The 22001-nt window shown below is 42.7% G+C and overlaps 1 protein-coding gene across 1 annotated transcript in view; it reads right to left on the reverse strand.

Moving 5' to 3' along the window:
• The window catches only part of LOC144593026 (uncharacterized), a 102053-nt gene that overhangs the window by 75736 nt on the left and 4316 nt on the right, over nucleotides 1-22001 (reverse strand). Inside the window, exons 3-6 of the mRNA XM_078398440.1 lie at nucleotides 21330-21504; nucleotides 15649-15720; nucleotides 6888-6964; nucleotides 4658-4758 (exon numbers count right to left, since the gene is read on the reverse strand). Of these exons, the coding sequence (XP_078254566.1) occupies nucleotides 4658-4758; nucleotides 6888-6964; nucleotides 15649-15720; nucleotides 21330-21504 (425 nt within the window). The remainder of the gene's footprint in view (nucleotides 1-4657; nucleotides 4759-6887; nucleotides 6965-15648; nucleotides 15721-21329; nucleotides 21505-22001) is intronic.

Below are 22001 nucleotides of genomic sequence, written 5' to 3' on the forward strand. Positions count from 1 at the left end.
TTAATACACCCTAGAATTAACAATGGTCAATAAAGCTCGCTATCAGGAGCGCAGGTCTATGTAGACATGCCTCTTGTACATTGAAATAAGTGGTGTCGTATTTAACAATGAAGATGTTTATCAAGAATCACAGCAGGATCTTGAATCAGCTAGGCAAGGTATGGCAAATGGAGTTTAATCCAGATAAGTGTGAGGTGTTGCGTTTTGGTAAGTCAAACCAAGTCAGGAGCTTGACAGTGAATGGTAGTGCCCTGGGGAGTGTTGTAGACCGGAGTGATCTAGGTGTACAAGTACAAGTACAAGTCTGAAGAAGGGTCTCGACCCGAAACGTTGCCCATTCCTTCTCTCCCGAGATGCTGCCGGACCTGCTGAGTTACTCCAGCATTTTGTGAATAAATACCTTCGATAGGTGTACAAGTAGATAGACACAAAATGCTGGAGTGACTCAGCGGGTCAGGCAGCATCTCTGGAGAAAAGGAATAGTTGACGCTTCTTCAAACTGAAAGATAGAGGTGGGGAGGACTGGAGGCGAGAAAAGGCTAGAACAAACAGATGAACTTAGGAAAGGTGGAGTGCGTAATGATCCATTGTTGGCTGGGGAAGATGTGCTATGAGAGGGATACAAGGATGCGAACAGTGTAACTAGTAAGATGATTAGGGTGGGGGAGGAGGGAGAGATGGGGGAAATGGATTGCAGGAGTTACTTGAAATGATAGAAATCAGCATTCATACCGCTGAGTTGTAGGCTGCTCAAGTGAAATATGATGTGCTGTTCCTTCAATTTGTGTGTGGCCTCACTCTGAGAGTGGAGAAGGACCAGGACCTTAAGGCCTTCCTGCTGTGGGATGGAAGTGTCGAGTGACTGAAAGTTCATAGTAATGATGAGGGAACCAGGGCCTGGAAACCAAAAGTTATTAAAGAGTCGAAGGACGTGTGAGGTGTCTTGGACATAGGTGGGAAGGGATTGGACAAGGGGGATAGAATGGGACCAAGGTATGTGGAAATGATTTCAGTGGGGCAGGAACAGGCAGAAACACTGGGTCTGTCAGGGCAGTTCTGCTTATGTATTTTGGGGAGAAGGTAAAACAGGCCATGCGGGGTTGGGGAACAATAAGGTTGGAGGCTGTGGAGGGCAAACAGCCGGAAGTGATAAAATCAGAGATAATCTGAGTGATAATGGCCTGGTGATCATCTGTCGGATCATGGTCCAAGGGTAAATAATGAGGAGTTGTCCGAGAGCTGGTGCCTGGCCTCAGCTTGCCAGACTAACACGGCACCTCCCTTGTTGGCAGGTTTGAAGATAGTGTCGGGATTGTTGCAATGTGAGCGGAGGGCTGTACGATCAGAGGTGGTGAGGTTAGAGAAGGTAAGGGGAGTCGAAAAGTTAAAGCCAGCAAAAGCCAGTTGTACTAGTACATAGTTCCCTGAAAGTGGAATATGAGGTAGACAGGGTGGTGAAGGTGGCTGTTGAAACACTGGCCTTGATGAGTAGGAGTTCTATACTCAGTTTCCGAGTATAGAAGTTGGGATGTTATGTTACAGTTATACAACATTGGTGAGGCCACATTTGGAGTATTATGTTCAGTGTTGGACACCCTGCTGTTGGAAAAATGCCGCTAAACTGGAAAGAGTGCTGAGAAGATGTACGAGGTTGTTGCCAGGACGAGCTAAAGGGAGAGATTGGGCAGGCATGGACTTCATTTCTTGAAATGCAGGATGTTGAGAGGTGATCATATAGAGGTGTGTAAAATCATTAGAGGAATAGATAGGGTGAATGCACAGATTTTCTTTTCCAGGGTAAGGGAATCAAGAACTAGTGGGCAGGGAATTAAGATGAAAGGGGACAAATTTAACATGAATCCAAAAGGCAACCTTTTCACACAGAGGGTGTTAGGTGCATGGAATGAGCTGCGATATAAAGCAGTTGAGACAGATACAACAACAACATTTAACAAACATTTGGACAGGTAGATTTAGAGGGATAGGGGCCAGGCAAATGGGACTAGCTTAGATAGGGCAACTTGATTGGCATGGACGTATTGGGCCGAATGGCTCTTTCTCGCAAATGAGCATTTCAAATGGCTGTGTAAAAAAATGGAAGCAACATTTCAGACATTTATCCTCACTCTTCAGGTTAAAGACATCCTGGTAATAATCCTGCCAAAGTAAAAGGTGTCTGGGCCCTCCTTACCGAATGGGTGTATCTCCTCAACTAATGACATTTAAGAATTGAGGAACAGAAAATAGAACAGCGAGAAATAGGATAATGGATCACCAAATCAGGTATAGAATATAAAATAGAGTGAGGAAAAGAAAGGTTAGCTTGAAAGAAAAACAGGGCAACCAAAAGCAAACAAATTGCAATGACAAGTAATTTTTAAATCCTCCAACTAGACATTAATTAGAGGTGAACCATGCGTCATGGGAGGGTTTGCGTTCCTAGAATACTGTCCATATCACAATTTTATAATCCAGGCAACATTCTGCCAAATCTCGCCAAAGCTTCCACATCCTTCCTGTAATACAGCGACCAAAACAGCACAACGTGGCAGCCAGAACTGCAAACGCAACGAAATCTTTTAACTGAGAGGTAAAAACTAAACTTTGACTTTTTTCTTTGTCAGTTCAACCCACATGGCTTTACTTAATGATCTTTCTAGCATATTATCCTTCATCACATTTATAATTACCTCCTTACTCATTGAAAATCCTGGAGCCGAGACCATTGAGACACCATCTGCTTCTCTTTTCCCCTCTCACTATTCTGTGCTTTTACCACCATCTGGTACATTCAAAGTTGCTGGGGTACATGCTGAGGGATAAACTGAAACTCAGTAAAACTGCCACAAAGGTTTTGTGGGGAACAAAATGTGCAAGGACCTGTCGCCAGTCAGCACTGAACACCTGGGTCCTGTCTAACAGCCTCATTTACACTTTCTGGGTGTATTGTTTAAGGAAGAAAGGTGAGCGGCATTGATGCTTTGTAAGAGAATGTATTGCTCTGCTGCTGCCAATCTCCTATCCCCCCACATCCGGACCAAACTCAGATCCTGGGGGGACAGGGCTTTCTCCATCGCTGCTCCCACCCTATGGAACTCATTACCTCAAACCGTCAGAGACTCCTCCACACTCACCACATTCAAAACATCACTGAAGTCTCACCTATTCAGTACTGCCTTCAACCACTGAAGGTCATCCCACCCTCTGTCTCCTTTCTCTGTTCGTTTACTTATTTATCTATTTATTCACTTCCCTATGTTCTCTAAATCCCTGTAAAGCGTCTTTGAGTATATGAAAAGCGCTATATAAATGTAATGTATTATTATTATTATTATTGATCGGATTTTACAGCGAATGTAAAAAAGGGATGAGTATCAAATGTCTTTCCTGTCCATATTGTTATGAATAAAGATTTTTTTTTGCTTGTTTTTGAACAGATTCTTAGTTTTCTAATTTATGCAACTAAAATCTCCCAACATCCCTTCTCCGCCTCATCTCTATTTATAGTTTAAAGGTCTGTTTATTTTGTATTCACGGAGACACTTCTCTGGCTTGATTCGAATGGATCCTGTCCCAAAACAGCAGCTCCCTTTAATCCCATGCTGGTACCAGTGCCTGATAAATTGATGCCCGTACCTCACATGCCAGTCTTTTGGCTATGTATTTTCTCAGTCATCCCTTTTCTTGTATGTCACGTCGTACTTCGCTCCAGTAACAATTCAGAAATTATTACTTTTGAGCTGTTTTTTTAAATTTAATTTCCATTCATGGTGTCTCAGATTCTCCCAACAAAAATTCATTCTAACTTCTACTTTTAGTCAATATAATCCAGAAGCATGCCCTTCCGCCCACAATGTCCATGCTGACCTTCAATTAATCATCTACACTATCCCATTGATCAACACTGAGTCTTACCATTTTATGCCTTGGCATTTCAAGTGCTTGTCTGGGCACTTCATAAATGCTGTAAGAGGATCCACATTTATGACCCACTCAGGGAACCTGTCCAGAATACAAACACCTTCTAGATGAAAAAATACATCCACAGATCCTCTCTAAACCTCTAATCTCTAGTTAATGGCACCTCTGTTATGCAAAAAGTATGTCATTGGTTCTTACAATGATCAGAAACATACCGAGCCCATTGTCACATGACATCTCTGGCCCAGGGAAATATGTGGTAGCTGGCAGCTGGTAGAAAATAACCTGGAATCCCAATCTGGCTGCATGGAACAGTACCCATCCATAGGAATGTACTTAATTGTTCCCAAGTGTGTGAAGGATATTGTTAATGTGTGGGGATCACTAGTTGGCGCAGACTCAGTAGGCCAAAGCACCCGTTTCTACACTGTATCTCCAAATTAAATTAAACCAAACTAAACCCTTGACAGCATTGATGTACAAAGAGATGTTCAGGTCTGAGTCCACAGCTTCCTGAAAGTGGTAATGCAAGTAGATAGAATAGTATACTTCCCTTCATTGATTGGGGCATCGAGTATAAGAGTAATAAAGTCATGATGACCTCTATAAGACTTAAATAGACTCAAAATAGGCAATAGACTCAAAATATATACTAAAAACAAATCACTTAAGTTCTGATACTTTTTATAGTGATTTAAATTTTACCAGATTAAAATCTGAATTCCACAAAGAATACCTTCCAGTTGTTGACTGTGCCCATGGTTTATCCGGTCTAGTTTCTTCATTCTGGAATGCTCTCTTACTGAAGCCGAGTCCAGCTCTATCATATATGCAGGCCTTTAAAGAAAGACAAAGTAAATAACATTTTTGATGGGTAATGTCATTGACTTTATTTTGTCTGCACAATGCCATTCTTCTGTGAGCACAAGAATTAAGTATTCTATCATGTAACAGTAATAGAAGTTAGCAAATAATGGTATTAGCATTGCAACTGGAGCCATAATAACAATGAACAAATGCACTTACAATCCAGATGTATACAAATTGAAATGGATATTCTGTAAAAAAAGAAAATGCAGACTACTTTCCTCAATAACTATTTTCCGAAGTTCAATCAACTTTGTTCAAAGATCCAAACAAAATGGCTGACTTTCCCCAAGTAAAGACTTCAGCAGTCTTCAAAGCCTTTCCAGGATCAGTTGTAGTTACTTATGCTGGAAGAACCAGAGTGTTGCATTACACTGTATCAGACCGTACCCACATGCTTGGGGCTAACCTCCTGGGGAATACTGCATGGGACCACAATGGAAGAAACTGCTTCCGCCAGGGGAGCCGACCAGCAATCTTGGGGTTAATGGAACACCTAGCCAATCATTAATCTGTATATTGTCCAAACTATGACCACTTGGTGGACAAAGTCTGATTTATCAGGATAGTAATTAATCCCAGACACAACTTCTCTTTCAAAGCAGCTTGGTTCTCCATTGGCCACATACAATTAAAATACTAAATAATATTGACCTATTTTAATTGCTCCACGTACCCCACAGAAAGAGAGGCTTGGCTTGGACCCATGCCAGTGCCTTGATTCTGGAGGAAGTGAACAGAGCTGCAGGAGAAGCTGTTAAATATGGGAGCAAGAACCACCATGCAAATGTATGTGTTAGTGAAGGGAAATCGATTTGCCTCTGTTCAAGGAAGAACCAGAGGGCCCCGAGATGCTCTGCACGCGAGATGGAAGTATAGATTTTTTTTAATATGTCTGATGAAGATGAAGCAGTTATGACCAGGGAAATGAAACTGTAAAAGGGGCATGGCACATCTGAACTGTTGTGGATGTATGTGGGAAGGGACTGAACAAGGAAGACAAAGAATGGAGACAAGGTAGGATGAAATAGGTTTTGTCAGGCAGGCTGGAACAATTGGTCTGCCTTGGGCAGAAGGTACAAGAAGGCTTTGCAGTAGTGGTGCACTACAAAGTTGGAAGCTATGGAGATAATATCCCATCAAGAAATTAGATCTGTGACTGCGTGGGAGACAATGGTCTGATGTTTGATGTTAGGGTCATGGTCCAGAGGGAGCAATGAGGATGTGTCTGAGAGCTGATGTTTGGCCCTGCCAGATAGAGGTCAGTTCTCCAGACAACAGTAGCGCCAGCCTTGACTGCAGATTTGCTAACATTGTCAATTTTATTCTTAGTGAGCAAAGTGCTGCAAGTTCAGAGGTTGGGTAGGTTAGGGGGGTGTGACGAGTGTGGAATAAAAAATAAAGGATGTCAATGTTCCATCAGCAATATGCAATAAGTAGAATGAGAGAATGGTACGAGGCCAAAGGGAGGGACTTTAGTGGATTGGGAGTTCCAAGTGGATGGGAGGAATGGTTGTAGTCTGGGATGTGAATTCCTGAACAAATAGGCATGAAGGCAGAGGCAGGGAAAAGAATTCAACATCATGCTGTGTTCAGGCCAACCATCAAACACCCGTTCATACTAGTTCTATTTTATTTCACTTTCCCCTCCACTCCCTACACACCCTAGCCTTGGGGCAATTTACAGGAGCCAATTAACCTACAAACCCTCATGTCATTGGGTTGTAGGACAAAACCGGAGGCAACTGGAGGAAAAATACATGGTCACAGGGAAAACTCCACACAGACAGGTCAAAGTTACTATCAAATCCGGGCCTGCACAGTTGTAAGGCAGCAGCTGGGAACTGGATTTAGACCAGTTCACTGGCTTAGAAACTAATATCCCATTCTGGTTCTTCTTCTAGCCTCACCTACCACCACTCTCCCACATTACAACCCAATGGGTCCCAACACTGCTCAGCCATCAATTGCAACACCAAAAGCCAACTGCAACTAGTTCCATCATTCTCAGAAGTCCCAACCACTCCCAGGTCACTCCCAGCGATCTGAATGATGCACCAACCCTCCACCACCACATAAGGTCTCTCTCACAAACATACCTGGGTTACCAAAGACACATCCTTTTGAATCGAGAGCCACACATCGGAAGACATACCAGTGGGAGCATCAAATATTACTAGGGAATAGATAGAAATCCTAAGTTAGATAGCAGCTGGGATTTCAAACAGATGTTTTACCCAATATCTAGTTTTGAGCTTTCCTGAACAGTAAACACTTGAAATAACATGATCTCTTTTACATCTTCTATTTTTAAGATTTCAATGCATTTCAGAAAGAAAGGTTGTTCAAATAACAGGATGCTGGGACTTTAAAACCTGTATTACATTATCTCTGTTCATTGATAGAAAGAACAAGAATAGTTGGAAATAAACTTATAATAAACTGAGCCTTTAATTGGAGACATAAGAAACTGCAGATGCTGGATTCTTGAAAAGGTGCTGGAGGAACTGTGCAAAGAATAGATAGACAATATTTTGGAGCGAGATCCTTCTTCAATGAGTAAGAGTCTGAAGAAGAGTCCAGACCCGAAATGTTGTCTGTTCATTCCCTACACAGTTGCTACGTGACCAGCTGAATTCCTCCAGCACATTGTGTTTTAAGCATTTAATTGTTACTGCTTCATAAAAGCACTTTTAAGGTGAGAGGGACGAAATTTAAACGAGATGTGCGGGGAAAGTTTTCTGTTTACACCAAGAGTGGTAGGTGCCTTGAACACCTGGCAGAGGTGGTGGTAGAAGCAGATATGATAGCAGCATTTCAGAGGTGTTTAGATAGGTACCTGGATATACAGGGAATGGAAGAATAAAGAGTGGCAATAGAGGGTGCTTTTTCTGGTTGGCTGCCAAAGACTAGCGGAGTTCCACAGGGCTCAGTGCTGGGCCCGCTGCTCTTCACATTGTACAGAAATTATTTGGATGGAGAGATCGAAGGCTTTGTGGCCCAGTTTGCAGATGATATGAAAATAGTTGGACGGGCCATGTAGAAAAAGCATGGACTCTGCAGAAGGATTTGGATAGGTTGGGAGAGTGGCCAGAGAAGTGACAGATGGAATATAGTGTAGTAAAGTGTGGAGTCATGCATTTTGGTAGCAGGAATAAAGGTGTAGATTATTTTCTAAATGGGGAGAGAATCCAGAAATCTGAGTTGCAAAGGGACTTGGGAGTGCTGGTGCAGGATCCCCAAAAAGTTAATCTGCAAGTCGAATCAGTAGTAAAGAAAGCAAACGCAATGCCAGCATTTATTTCGAGAGGGCTTGTATACAAAAACAGGGATGTAATGCTGAGGATCTATAAGGTACTGGTCAGGCCGTGTTTAGAATGTTGTGAGCAATTCTGGTCACCATATCTGAGGAAGGATATGCTCACTCTGGAAAGGGTCCAGAGGAGGTTTCCAAGAATGATCCCAGGACTGAGTAGGTTAACATATGATGAGCGTTTGACAGTACTAGGCCTATATTCGCTGTAGTTTAGAAGAATGAGGGGGGACCTCATTGAAATGGACAGAATAGTGAAAGGCTTGGATAGAGTAGATGTAGAGAGGATGTTTCCGCTAGTGGGAGAGTCGAGGACCAGAGATCATAGCCTCAGAATTAAAGGACATTCTTTTAGGAAGGAGATGAGGAGGAATTTCTTTAGTCTGAGGGTGGTGAATGTGGAATTATTTGCCACAGAAGGCTGTGGAGGCAAAGTCAACACGAGTCATATCTTTCCATCTCCACCGCTTTCCGCCTTCCGTAGAGATCGTTCCCGCCGCAACTCCCTGGTTAACTCCTCCCTTCCCATCCAAACCACCCCCTCGCCAGGTACCTTCACCTGCAACTGCATAAGATGCCCCAACTGTCCCCCCTATACCTCCTCCCTCGACTCTGTCCAGGGACCCCGACAGTCCTTTCAGGTTAAGCAGAGGTTCGCTTGCACCTCCTTCAACCTCATCTACTGTATCCGTCGTTCAAGATGTGGACTCTTGGGCAACGGCGAGACCAAACGTAGACTGGGCGATCGTTTCGCTGAACACCTTCGCTCAGTCCGCATGGACCTACCTGATCTCCCGGTTACTAAATACTTTAATTCTCCTTCCCATTCACACATAGACCTTTCTGTCCTAGGTCTCGTCCACTGTCAGAGTGAGGCTAAATGCAAATTGGAGGAACAGCATCTCATATTTTGCTTGGGCAGCTTACAGCCCAGTGGTATGAATATTGATATCTCTAACTTCAAGTAACCCCAGCATTCCCTCTCTCTCTATCCCTCCCCCACCAAAGTCGCACCAGCTTCTCGCTTTCACCCAACAATTAGCTAATAGCTGTTTCCTTTATCATCGTTAGTTTTTTGCATATCTTTCATTCATTGTTCTTTACCTCTTTACATCATCGTCTATATCTCTCGTTTCCCTTATTCCTAACTAGTCCGAAGATGGATCTCAACCCGAAATGTCACCCATTCCTTCTCTCCAGAGATGCTACCTGTCCCGCTGAGTTACTCCAGCTTTTTGTGTCTATCTTTATATATATTTGAGGCAGAGATGGATAGATTCTTGATTAGTACGGGTGTCAGAGGTTATGGGAAGGCAGGAGAATGGGGTTAGGGGAGAGAGATCAGCTATAATTGAATGGCGGAATAGACTTGATGGGCCGAATGGCCTAATTCTACTCCTATCTCTTATGATCTTATGATATGGATCATGACCAGACAGAGGAAATTAGTTCAACCTGATATCATGTTCGGCACAGACACTGAGCTGAAGGACCTGTTCCTGTGCTGTGCTTATCTATGTTCTATGTTTAATTCATGGTCACCAAAGTGTCTTTGTACTTCATCCCCCACTGTTCAAATGGATGCCATTTAACTAAATTGACAACAAATATAATTCAAGTGCTAATAGGGACGTGTATTGTTCTTCTGAAAATCCAAATCTATCTTTAAACATTTAAATCAACACTTGGAATACAGGAATATGTTGCAAAAACCCACTACATTTTCATAACAATCTGAGCTGTCATCAAACTATCCCACATAAAGTTAATTCATGAGGTGCAAAATCAGATTCACCATCACCTTTCTGCTGATTGAAGACTAGGTCCCTATTCATCACATCCTCATAGTGAAAACTGGCTGAAAGCTCCATTCTTTCCCACGCTCCCCCTGCTCCCCCCCCCCCCCCCCACCCCCCTCCCATCTTCCAGCTTATAATTTCCAATCACACTCGTTTTAGTTTAATTTATTATTGTCATGTGTACCACCGAGTACAGTGAAAAGCTTTTGTTTGTGTGCTATCCAGTCAGAGAAATCTCTGACCTGCTATCCCAACCAGAAGCCATGGATGAACTGTGAGATCCGCTCCCAGATAAAGTCCGTCCACAGAGTTCAAGTAAAATGATCCCAAGTAACACAAAAAAATCGATTTATGACCATTATAAAGGCATTAAAGATGCCAAAAAGAAATTCTGAACTATACTGGAGCCCCAGGAGAACCACAGGGACACCTGTCGATTGTGACAAGGTTTACATGCTATAATGGGCTACAAAGTAAAGTTAGGCAGTATCAGGCTCTCTCCTCGATGAGCTCAATGCATTCTCTAATCGCTTTGAACTGAAGGTCAGCAGACCTGTGTGCCCATGGTCTCGGGTGTACTTGTTTGTACCCACGATCAAGTCAATAAAGTGAGATCAGCTTTCCTGAAGGTGAACCAGTGGAAAGCAACTGACCCAGATTGAGTCCCCAGTCACATCCTCAGATCATGCACAGACTAGACTAGCTGGCAGGAGTAGTCACAGGCATATTTAACCTCTCGCTACCCCATTCTAAATTTCCCACCTGCTTTAAGAGGACCACTATCATCCCAGAAAATCAGGTACAATGCTTTAAAGACTTCCATCCAGTGGCTATGAGATCCACCATCGGAAACCTGCTACAAGAGGCTAGTCATTGCACATATTAACTTCAGCCTTGATACACAGCAGTTTGCCTACCAAAACGGCTGACGCTTATCTCCATGGCTTTACACTCATCACTCTACATCAGTGCTTTCTAGCAAGCTTAGATTACCATCAATGTGTCTAATGGGACTGACTCTCTTCATTATATAAAAATATATATTATGGTTAGAGTTTTCCTCAGTTTTATCCTCCAATACTTTCTCTTTGGATCTATTCCAGCCTAATTTCCTTTTAATTTACACCCTGCCCCTTCAGTACTCCTCCGGGCTTTCTGCAGTGTTGAGCTGCCAATATGTCATCTGTAGGCATTCATATTGGAAAGTCCAACCTTTGCTAAAATGTGAACATATTTAACGTGAAACTTCATTTGCTTCATTTACAAGGGTCTTGCCAGAATTTCAAAATTTATAACTGTGATGAAAGATTGGGAACGATGTTTGGAGCAGGGCAGCCGGACGGTGAAAAATCTTCGATGTGTATAAAATTACAAAAGATGTATCGGATAGAGGAAGAGAGATTTATTCCCCTAGTGGAGAGATCGAACACCAGGTATGTCGTTATAAAGAAACTAGGAGAAGATGAGGGGGAAGAAGGGGAAAGATTTATCTTATCCAGAGGTGATAAGGGTCTGGAACTTACTGCCTGAAAAAGAAGAGTAGGCGGGACAAAGCCTGGCAAGTACCCCACTCTCTTTTCCAGCTTTCTAACACCGACTACAACCTGGATTGGAGGATAGCTAATGTTATCCCACTTATCAAGAAAGGAGCGAGAGAGAAAACGGGGAATTACAGACCAGTTAGCCTGACATCAGTGGCGGGGAAGATGCTGGAGTCAATTATTAAAGAGGTACTATCGGTGCATTTGGGTGGCAGTGTGGACTGCGAAGAGGATGTTAGGAGGTTGCAGGGTGACCTGGACAGGTTGAGTGAGTGGGCAGATGCGTGGCAGATGCAGTAGAATATAGATAAATGTGAGGTTATCCACTTTGGCGGCAAAAACAAGGAGGCAGATTATTATCTCAATGGTGTCAGGTTAGGTAAGGGGGAAGTGCAGCGAGACCTTGGTGTCCTTGTGCACCAGTCACTGAAAGTTGCCGTATAGGTACAGCAGGCAGTGAAGAAAGCTATTGGCATGTTGGCCTTCATAACGAGAGGATTTCAGTATAGGAGTAAAGAGGTTCTTCTGCAGTTGTATAGGGCCCTGGTAAGACCACATCTGGAGTATTGTGTACAGTTTTGGTCTCCTATTTTGAGGAAGGTCATTCTTGTAATTGAGGCAGTGCAGCATAGTTCACGAGATTGATCCCTGGGATGGCGGGACTGTCATATGAGGAAAGATTGAAAAGACTTGGCTTGTATTCACTGGAGTTTAGCAGGATGAGAGGGGATCTTATAGATATATATAAAATTATTAAAGGTCTGGACAAGCTAGATGCAGGAAGAATTTTCCCAATGTTGGGGGAGTCCAGAACCAGGGGCCACAGTCTTAGAATAAAGGGGAGGCCATTTAAAACTGAGGTGAGAAGGAACTTTTTCACCCAGAGAGTTGTGAATTTGTGGAATTCTCTGCCACAGAAGGCAGTGGAGGCCAAATCACTGGATGAATTTAAGAGAGAGTTAGATAGATCTCTAGGGGCTAGTGGAATCAAGGGATATGGGGAGAATTTGGGCACAGGTTACTGATTGTGGATGATCAGCCATGATCACTATGAATGGCGGTGCTGGCTCGAAGGGCCGAATGGCCTCCTCCTGCACCTATTTTCTATGTTTCTATGTAACCCGAAACATCACCTGTCACTAACATCATCTCTTCTTCACCATCCTCGTTTCCGTAGTGGCTGGCATGTGACACCAGTAATTTCCCAGTAACTACTAAGTCCTACTCTTTAATGTTATCTCTAGCTCTGTAATCGAGCAGCAGGACGTCATCATTTTTTGACTGCCAATAATAACGATATGGTCCACCGCCACTAGATGTTCACCTTATCCACCCATCCCCAAGAATCAGTACTAGAATCACTGGTGTTTAATATTAAATTTGATATGGGAGTGTACAATATGATTTCAAAATATGCAGAAAATACAACCTTGGTGTGGCAAACATTGAGGAGAGTAGGAATAGACTGCATGAAGGTTATAAATAAACAATAAATGCAAAGAATTGCAATGTTATATATTTCTGTTGAGAGAATGCGATGGGACAAAATAAAGTAAATGTACAGGAACAAGTGTTCATAAATGATTGAGAGAAACAAATTAAGAGACTAGCAGGTAAGGAATATAGGATCCTGGGCTTTGTAAATAGAGCCCATGAATACATAAACAGGGTGATTATGTTCAGCTTTCTGAAATAGTGGTTCGATCATGACTGGTGCCATGCGTCCAATTCCTAGTTAGCACACCTTAGGAAGTATATATACTGGGCAGGTGGTAGGAAAGAGAAACAAAAATAATGAAAGGAGCTCAGTTGAGATGTTTGGGACATGATGGCCTTGAATGCAAGAGCTATTTATATTAGAGGATTTTCCAGAAGTGGGACACACAGGTTCAAAGAGATGGGCTAAACAGACATTTGAGAATGCAAGGAAAACATTTTGTGCATAAGGTTGAGTGTTGTTTTGATCTGAAACTCGTTGCCCTTAAGCGTGGTTTAAAATGACTTGGAGTCAACTGGAGCTGACGAAAGGAGAGGGAAATTGGGTGGGCGCTGGAGGGAAATAATTTGCAAGGCTATATGGAAAGAGCAGGGTAATGGGAACAACAGAGTTGTTCTGCACAGGCCACAGTGGCTTGAAGGGTTAAATGCTTTCTCCTATGCTATTACAATTCTGTGATTTAATATAGTCTCTAAATCAATCTCACCATATGGTGACTGCTGAATATCTAATTATTTTCAAGGGCAAAAAAATGCTCTTGCTATTTCAAAACTGGCAAATCTCCAAACAAAGAATTCAGTTTCAAATCCCCAAGGCAAGATTACCATCTTCACAGTTAGTTAGTTGTACCAGACATAGGTCCAAATTAAAACGGATGCTGCAAATTAACATACCATAGACCTCATTGCACCAGTATCACAGGGCACTCTCAATGTTAAATCAACATTTCTTTTATAGCTACTACTACTTACTGAATATGACATTATTTTAGGAATTTAAGGTTCAGTACAATAGAGCAATGACTGGTAGACCAGATGAACTAAAACAGGAAAAAAAAAACTCTGCTCAGACATTTGATTGCAATTGAAATGCTACTTCATTCAGCATTAAGAGATTTCAGGATTGCTGCATGGATATGTAGGCAATGTTTCATATTTCATTTCATATATACAGCGCGGAAACAGGCCTTTTCGGCCCACCAAGTCCGCGCCGCCCAGCGATCCCCGCACACTAACACTATTAACACTATCCTACACACACTAGGGACAATTTTTACATTTACCCAGTCAATTAACCTACATACCTGTACGTCTTTGGAGTGTGGGAGGAAACCGAAGATCTCGGAGAAAACCCACGCAGGTCACGGGGAGAACGTACAAACTCCTTACAGTACAGCACCCGTAGTCAGGATCGAACCTGAGTCTCCGGCGCTGCATTCGCTGTAAAGCAGCAACTCTACCGCTGCGCCACCGTGCCGCCACCGTGCCGCGTGTTGGGATATGGATCATGTGCAGGCTGATAAGATTAGTTATCTAAGCATCATGTTTGGCACAGACTTAGTGGGCTGAAGGGACTGTTCCTGCACTGCACCTTTCTATGTTCTGTGTGTAGGAAGGAGCTACAGATGCTGGATAGACACAAAATGCTGGAGTAACTCAGCGGGTCAGGCAGCATCTTTGGAGAAAAGGAATAGGTGGCATTTTGGGTCGAGACCATTCTTCAGACTCAGATTCTTCAGTCTGAAGATGGGTCTTGACCCGAAACGTCACCTGTTCCTATTCTCCAGAGATGCTGCCTGAACCACTGAGTTACTCCAGCTTCTTGTGTCTATTTTCTATGTTCTATATTCCATACCCCAATCCTTCCCCATCCATCCTGAACCAATGCTACGATTGCATGGAGAGGAGCGATTTATAAGGACATTGCCTAGATCAAAAAGGTTTGGCTGGGAAAAAAGGTTGGATTGAAAAGAATCAAAAGTTTGCAAAAGAGAATGTGAAGTGCCTGGATAGAGCATACAGAATGGACCTATTTCCGTTAATAGGGAGTCAGAGCTGTGAAATAGAATAAAAATATTAGAAGGGAGATGAGTTTTTTGTTTCTTACCCATGGAGTGGCAGGAGTCCGAATCCACAGCAAATGAAACAAATGTTGGGTAACATTTTGACTAATACAGATCTAATAGGCTGAAAAAACCTTCATCATATATTTCCCATCATTCTGCAAGGTCTGGGTCCCAATTGCTGCCCCTCCCTCTCCCAGATACCCAAGGTTCAGACAGCACCCTTCAAAATCCCCCAGCCGATATAAGCCTCAACCTAACCCACCAACCAGGCCCACCCATCAGTCTCCTAAATGGCTTCAGTATCCAAAGCAACAACCCCCAATTGGAGGCCTCCATCTCCATCTGCCATCAACACTGATCGCACTCCAACACTACACTTTGTTCACTCTTGTTGACTGCTCGCCAGTCCTAACTCGATCCCAAGCAACAACCCTTAGCGTATGGCCCTTTCAGTCAATCACAGGGATTCATTTTAATTTCTAATAAATGCAGCCATAAATGTGAGATAAGCCTTCATTGTTTCCCAGTCTCGAATCCCTCTCATGGCAACATTAAACATAGAATGAAAGCATCTTAACTCTTCCAGTGGGACAAATAAACACATAATTATCCCAGAGCAAAATATAGCTGAAAATTTTACTTACCAACAGGTTGTCCTTTCCCAATGCAGGACAAATATAGTCTTTGACCCAGTCCAACATCAATCAGCTGACCTTCTGTCAATACATGACATCATATTTGAAAATTTGACAATGATATTGTTCAACATTTTAAAAAATTTCATGATGTCACAAAAGTGTTATATTCTTCATGAAATTTTAATGCACGTGATTAAGCATCAATTAATAACTCTCTTTTCAACTCAAATTCTTAATTCCTGCAAACACACAGACATATCGACCTAATTCTGCTGCAGCAGGTCATTTAATTTCAGTTCTGTTTTCATGTTCTCTGGTTTGTGAGCTATTAACAATACAACAAAACATCTGGGATCTTAATGAGCAGTGAGACAATGGACATAAATCAATCACCAAAAAAGGAAGGACCACAAAGTATTAATAATCATTGGTGAATTCCAAGTCAGACCAGGAGCAGAAAGAGAAATAATGAGATGAAAGAAAAGATTGGATTAAAAGGAAAAAAATAGGAGGAAACAATAGCACACTGCGCAGTTAGTAGAGTCATTGCCTCACAGTTCCAGTGATCTGGGTTTAATCCACTCCTGAGTGGCCCATCATTTCCACATACTCACTGCGTTCCCCACGGTTTCCCCAGAATGAGCTGGCCAACTGGATTCAAAATTGGCTTGATGCTCGCAATCAGTGGGTGGTAGTGGAGAGCTGTTATTCAGGTGGAGGCCTGTGATCCACCAGAGATTAGATCTGGGTCAACTGTTGTTTATATCTAAATTAACGGTTTGGATGACACTTTAGATAATGCCTTAGCAGTTTGCACATTGGTCATACAGTGGACAGTGAGGAAGACTATCTAAGTTTACAAAAGTTAACGAGGGAAGTGGGCCAAGGCATGGCTGATAGAATTTAACTCTGACCAAAGTGTGATGTGATGCATTTTGGCAAGTTAAACCACAGTGGGACTTGCACAGTAAATGGTAGAGCCCAAGGGCCACACACAGATTATATAGTCCCTGAAAATTGAGACAAAGGTAGGCAGGGCAGTAAAGGCGGCATTTGGCAGCCTCTCATCTGTAACGGTGTTACGCACAAGAGTTGGGACATCATGTTAGATGTACAAGATATTAGTCAGACCACATTTGAAACTTTGCATTTCTAGTCACCCTGCTATAGGGAGGATGTCATTGAGCTAGAAGAGGTGCAAAAATGATTCACCAGGATGTTACCAGGATTCAAGGGTTGAATTATAAAGAGAAGCTGGATAGGCAGTGACTTTTTCCCTGGAACATAGGAGGCTGAGGAATGACCTTACAGAGTATATAAAATCATGAGAGGCATAAATAACATCATAGTCATTTTTACAGGGTAGAAGAGTCCAGGATTAGAGGGAATAGGTTCAAGGTATGAGCCAAAGGATTTAGGAGAGACCCGAAAGGCAATTTCTTCAGACAGACAGTGGTGCATATATGGAATAAGCCACCAGAGGAGATCATAGAGGTGGGGCAATAGCGACATTTAAAAGACATTTGAATAGGTAAACAGATAGGAAAGATTTGGATGGATGAGGGCCAGATAGAGGTAAATGGGACAAGTTTATATGGCGATCTTGGTTGGCGTGGCCAATTCGGCTGAAGGGCCTGTTTATTGTGCACATTTTAAGTCTCCTTACCCAAGATAGGATAGCGTTGCTTTGAAGGGACGGGAGGGATGTGGGTCACATGCAAGCCAAAGTGATTAGTTTAACCTGATATCATGTTCAGCATGATACTGTGGACCCAAGATCCTGTTGTAAAGCACTGTTCTATGTTCTATGAGGCATCACAAGGAGATTTATCAGTATAATTTCAGGGATGAGAGGGTTGTCCTTTCAAGAGAGGATAGACGGTTTGGGTCTATATTTCGTAGTTTATTGGAATGAGGGAGTGATGTTTTTCACGCATACCAGATTTGAAGAGGGCTTGACAGGGAAGATTTTGATATGGTTTCATGCATGGGAGAGTAACGAACAAGAGGACATTGGTACAAGGAGCTGGCCATTTAAAATAACATGGATGGATTTTCTTTCACTCAAGAGTGTTAGGCATCTCTGGAATTCTCTGCTTTTGAGGGTGGTGGATGTTAAGTCATTTGATATATTTAAGGTGGATATAGATAAAGATATTTAAAAGATCAAGGAATTGAAGGTTATGGAGAACTGACATGGAAGATGAGTTCAGGCCAGCATAGTCAGTCATCATCATGTTGAATGGCAGGGCAAGCATGAGAAGCCTGCCGGCCTACTTCTGTTCTTATTTTCTTGTGTTTTTGTGTTCATCTTTTCCAGTGGAGAAACTGTGATTCAACACTGGATTGGATCTGCAACTGGACCCTAAGTGGAAGCAATTATAACCTGTCTCATTGCCAGAGAAGTCGGCCCAAGCCAATGCCAGACATCAGATAGTCACTCAAAGAAAACCCACACATTTCAGTGAAATAAGTCAAATGCAGTATCTGATTCAGGCTGCATACCTGGGAGGAAGTGGACTTTTGCCACATCTCCCTTTCACTCTGTACGTTGCTCTCACCCACAAAATTTGCTTCCTCAGTTACCTAGTGATAGTGACACTGCGAATATCTCACATTAACTTGTTTCCCAGCAGGTCATAAAGTAGACAGTACTCGTGAAGTCTATGGTTTGTTTCATTTGTGAAGAATTCTGCTTAACTCCTTTTTTTCTACTTATTTTAATAACAATATATTGCTCTGTCTGTGAAAATGCTAATGAGATGCAGAATGGGGATTGGAAACCCATTAATCAGAACAAAGCTGAAATTGCTTCATGAAGTGGGCAACTCCCATTGCACAAGGATCTAAGAAATCAAACCATACAAAACTCTCTCTTTCTCCAGTGGACTTTGGGACCTGTAACATTAATTGCCTGTCCCTCTGAGTTACTCCAGCATTTTGTGTCCATCTTCGGTTTAAACCAGCATCTGCAGTTTCTTCATACACATTAATTATAGATTTGTTCAAATTCTTGGACTTTCAGACCCAACGGAAATCTGATGAACCTCGGACTTGCGGAATCCATGAAAAAATAAGGCAATTCTTAGAAAAAGTATGTTTGTTTTTAAATGTGGCTTAGAAGCCTACAAAATATTAGCACATCTCATCAGCTAAAAGTGTCCATCAATTGCAACTGCCAGTTGTAATTGTAAATTCCAATGGCCAAATTTGCATTAAAAAAGGCTAAATACATCTGTCTTATTGCAACAATATTTTTTTGCAGGTAGCATGGTGTATTGCCGAAAACAGGTTTATGCAGGTGTTTTCCATTTTAAATGTGACATAAGCATATATACAATGGAAAAAGTCACAGACATTCGAGGAGGTGCTGGACATCCTGAAACATATGAACGCAGATAAATCTCCCGGGCCTGCTCAGATATATCGGAGGACACAATGGGAAATCAGAGAAGAAATTGCATGGGCCCTGACGGAGATATATGAATCATCATTAGACACAGAAAAAGTGCCGGATGAATGGAGCGTGCCTCTATTCAAGAAGGGCTACAAAAGAAAGCTTGGGAACAAAATACCAGAGAACTAACATCTGTGGTATGAAAGTTATTAGAGAGGATTCTGAGGGATAAGATATATATGCATTTGGATAGACGGTGATTGATCAGAGATAGTCAACATAGTTGTATACATGGGAGACAGCGTCTCACTGGTTTGATTGAGTTTTTTGAAGAAGGTTGACAGTTGAAGGCCAAAGACATTGTCTATATGGACTACGCCAAGGCCTTTGATCAGGTTATGCATGAAAGGCTGCTTTAGATCATATGGCATCCAGGGAGAGCTAACTGTCTGGATAACGAATTAGCTTCATGGAAGTAAACAGATGGTAGTGGTAGAAAGTTATCAGACTGCAGCCCAGTGACTAGCGGTGTGCCTCAGTGATTGGTGCTAGGCCCGTTGCTGCTTGTGGTTTACGTCAACAATTTAGATGGGAATGTGCAAGGCATGATTAGTAACTTTGCAGATGACACGAAAGTGGGTGGTACCATTGACAGTGAACATGGTTATCAAATTTCACAGCACAATTTTGAACTGAAGGATGGCTAATGGAGTTCAATGCACAAAATGCTGGAGTAACTCAGCCGGACAGGCAGCATCTCTGGAGAGAAGGAATGGGTTACATTTCGGGTCGTGACCCTTCTTCAGATTGATACCAGGGGAGAGGGTGGGACAGAGATAGAATGTAGTCGGAGACAGTAAGACTGGTGGGAGAACCGGGAAGGAGTAGGGGATGGAGAGAGAGGGAAAGCAAGGGCTATTTGAAGTTAGAGAAGTCAATGTTCATACCACTGGGGTGTAAGCTACCGAAGCAAGATATGAGAGGCTGTTCCTCCAATTTGTGCTGGGACTCACTCTGATAATGGAGGAGGCCCAGGACAGACAGGTCAGATTGGGAATGGGAGGGGGAGTTAAAAGTGCTGAGCAACCAGGAGATCAGGTAGGTTAAGGCGGACTGAGCGGAAGCGTTCAGCAAAACGATCGCTGAGCCTGGTCTCGCCGATGTACAGAATTTGACACCTGGAACAGCGGACACAGTTGATGAGGTTGGAGGAGGTGCAGGTGAACCTCTACCTCACCTGAAAAGACTGTTGGGGTCCTTGAATGGAGTCAAGGGGGGAGGTAAAGGGACAGGTGTTTCATCTCCTGCAATTGCAGGGGAAAGTACCTGGGGAGGGGGTGGTTTGGGTGGGAAGGGACGAGTTGACCAGGGAGTTGCGGAGGGAACGGTCTCTGCGGAAAGCAGAAAGGGGTGGAGATGGGAAGATGTGGCCAGTAGTGGGATCCCGTTGGAGGTGGCGAAAGTGTTGGAGGATTATATGCTCTCATTCCTTCTCTCCAGAGATGCTGTCTGTCCCGCTGAGTTACTCCAGCATTTTGTGTCTACCTTTGGAGTATTACGTTTGGTTATGGTCGTCCTGCTGAACAAAAGATGTCACTAAGCTGGAAGGAGTGCAGAGAAGGTTTACAAAGATGCTGCCAGAACTCGAGGGTCTATGGGGAGAGGTTGGGCCAGTTAGGAATTTATTCCTTGGAGAGCTGGAAGCTAAGGGGGGTCTTATAGAAGTGTGCAGACCCATGAGGGCAATTAATATGGTGAATGCACAGTCTTTTACAGAGTAGGGGAATCAAGAACAAGAGGACATAGATTTAAGGTGAGAAGGGAAAGATTTAATAGCAACACAAGGGGTTAGTTTCACTCAGAGGATGGTGGGTATATGGAATGAACTATCGGAGGAGGTAGTTGAGGCAGGTACAGTAACAGCATTTAAAAGACACGGACGGGTACATAGATGGAAAAGGTTTAGAGGGCTATGTGCCAAATAAGGGCAAATGGGACTAGCTTGGAAGGGGTTTCTTGGGCTGAAGGGCCCGTTTTGGTGCTGTATGACTCTGACATGATGCTGTGTTCCAGAGCATTAAGTTGCTATCACCCGATGCCTCAATATACCAAGCATAAATTCAATTGATTACAACATGTAAACTGGGACAACTATTCATTTCTGCAATTTGGTTTGTATTAAGATTAGTATTGATTTATTATTGTCACATGCACCAAGATCCAGTGGAAAAACGTTGTTTCCGTGTTAAATATGATGAGGTTCTATGCAGATGAATACATAATGTCTCACCTTGAGGCTGAAGTAGTGGTCCTTCACGCTGGAGGGATGCATAATTTAGGAATGGTGGAATCACAAGGATTAGAAGAAGATACTTTAAAAATGAGCTGAGCCGAGAACAGATTCTCCACCGCGAAAATGAATCTGTGTTGGTTTCTGTGGAACACACTTGTGGTGTACTAGGTTTCTAGAGGAGGAATAGATAAGTTTTTAAAAAAGGATTGCCAAACAACATTTGATACAGTATAAACCACCAGGCAAAACTGTCTATATACATGCAATGATAAAATAAAATACTGTAGAATACAAAACACAGTGCTTCACATCCTCTCCACCAAGTCTTCCAGTGCTTTTCTATGAAACACTTGTACAAAGCAGACAGAATAGGAAATGAAATTTCCATGCAGAGATTAATTCTTAAAACATTTAAGAGAACTTACTGATCATGCTATCTTGACCACAACTTTCAACATTCCTCCTTGATCTGTTCTTTTTATTTTTATTTGTAATAGGTGATAATGGATTTATGAATATTAGCGAAGATGGAATAAGCTTGAGGAGCTGAATGGCATTCTTATGTTTTAGTTAAAGCAGAAGCTATTAACGAGGCTGTTCCCAGGACTCGAGGATCTAGGCTATAGGGAAAGATTGGGCAGGCTGGGACTTGGAACGCAGGAGGCTGAG

The sequence above is a fragment of the Rhinoraja longicauda genome, chromosome 4 (assembly GCF_053455715.1).
Source record: "Rhinoraja longicauda isolate Sanriku21f chromosome 4, sRhiLon1.1, whole genome shotgun sequence".
Lineage (NCBI taxonomy): Eukaryota > Metazoa > Chordata > Chondrichthyes > Rajiformes > Arhynchobatidae > Rhinoraja > Rhinoraja longicauda.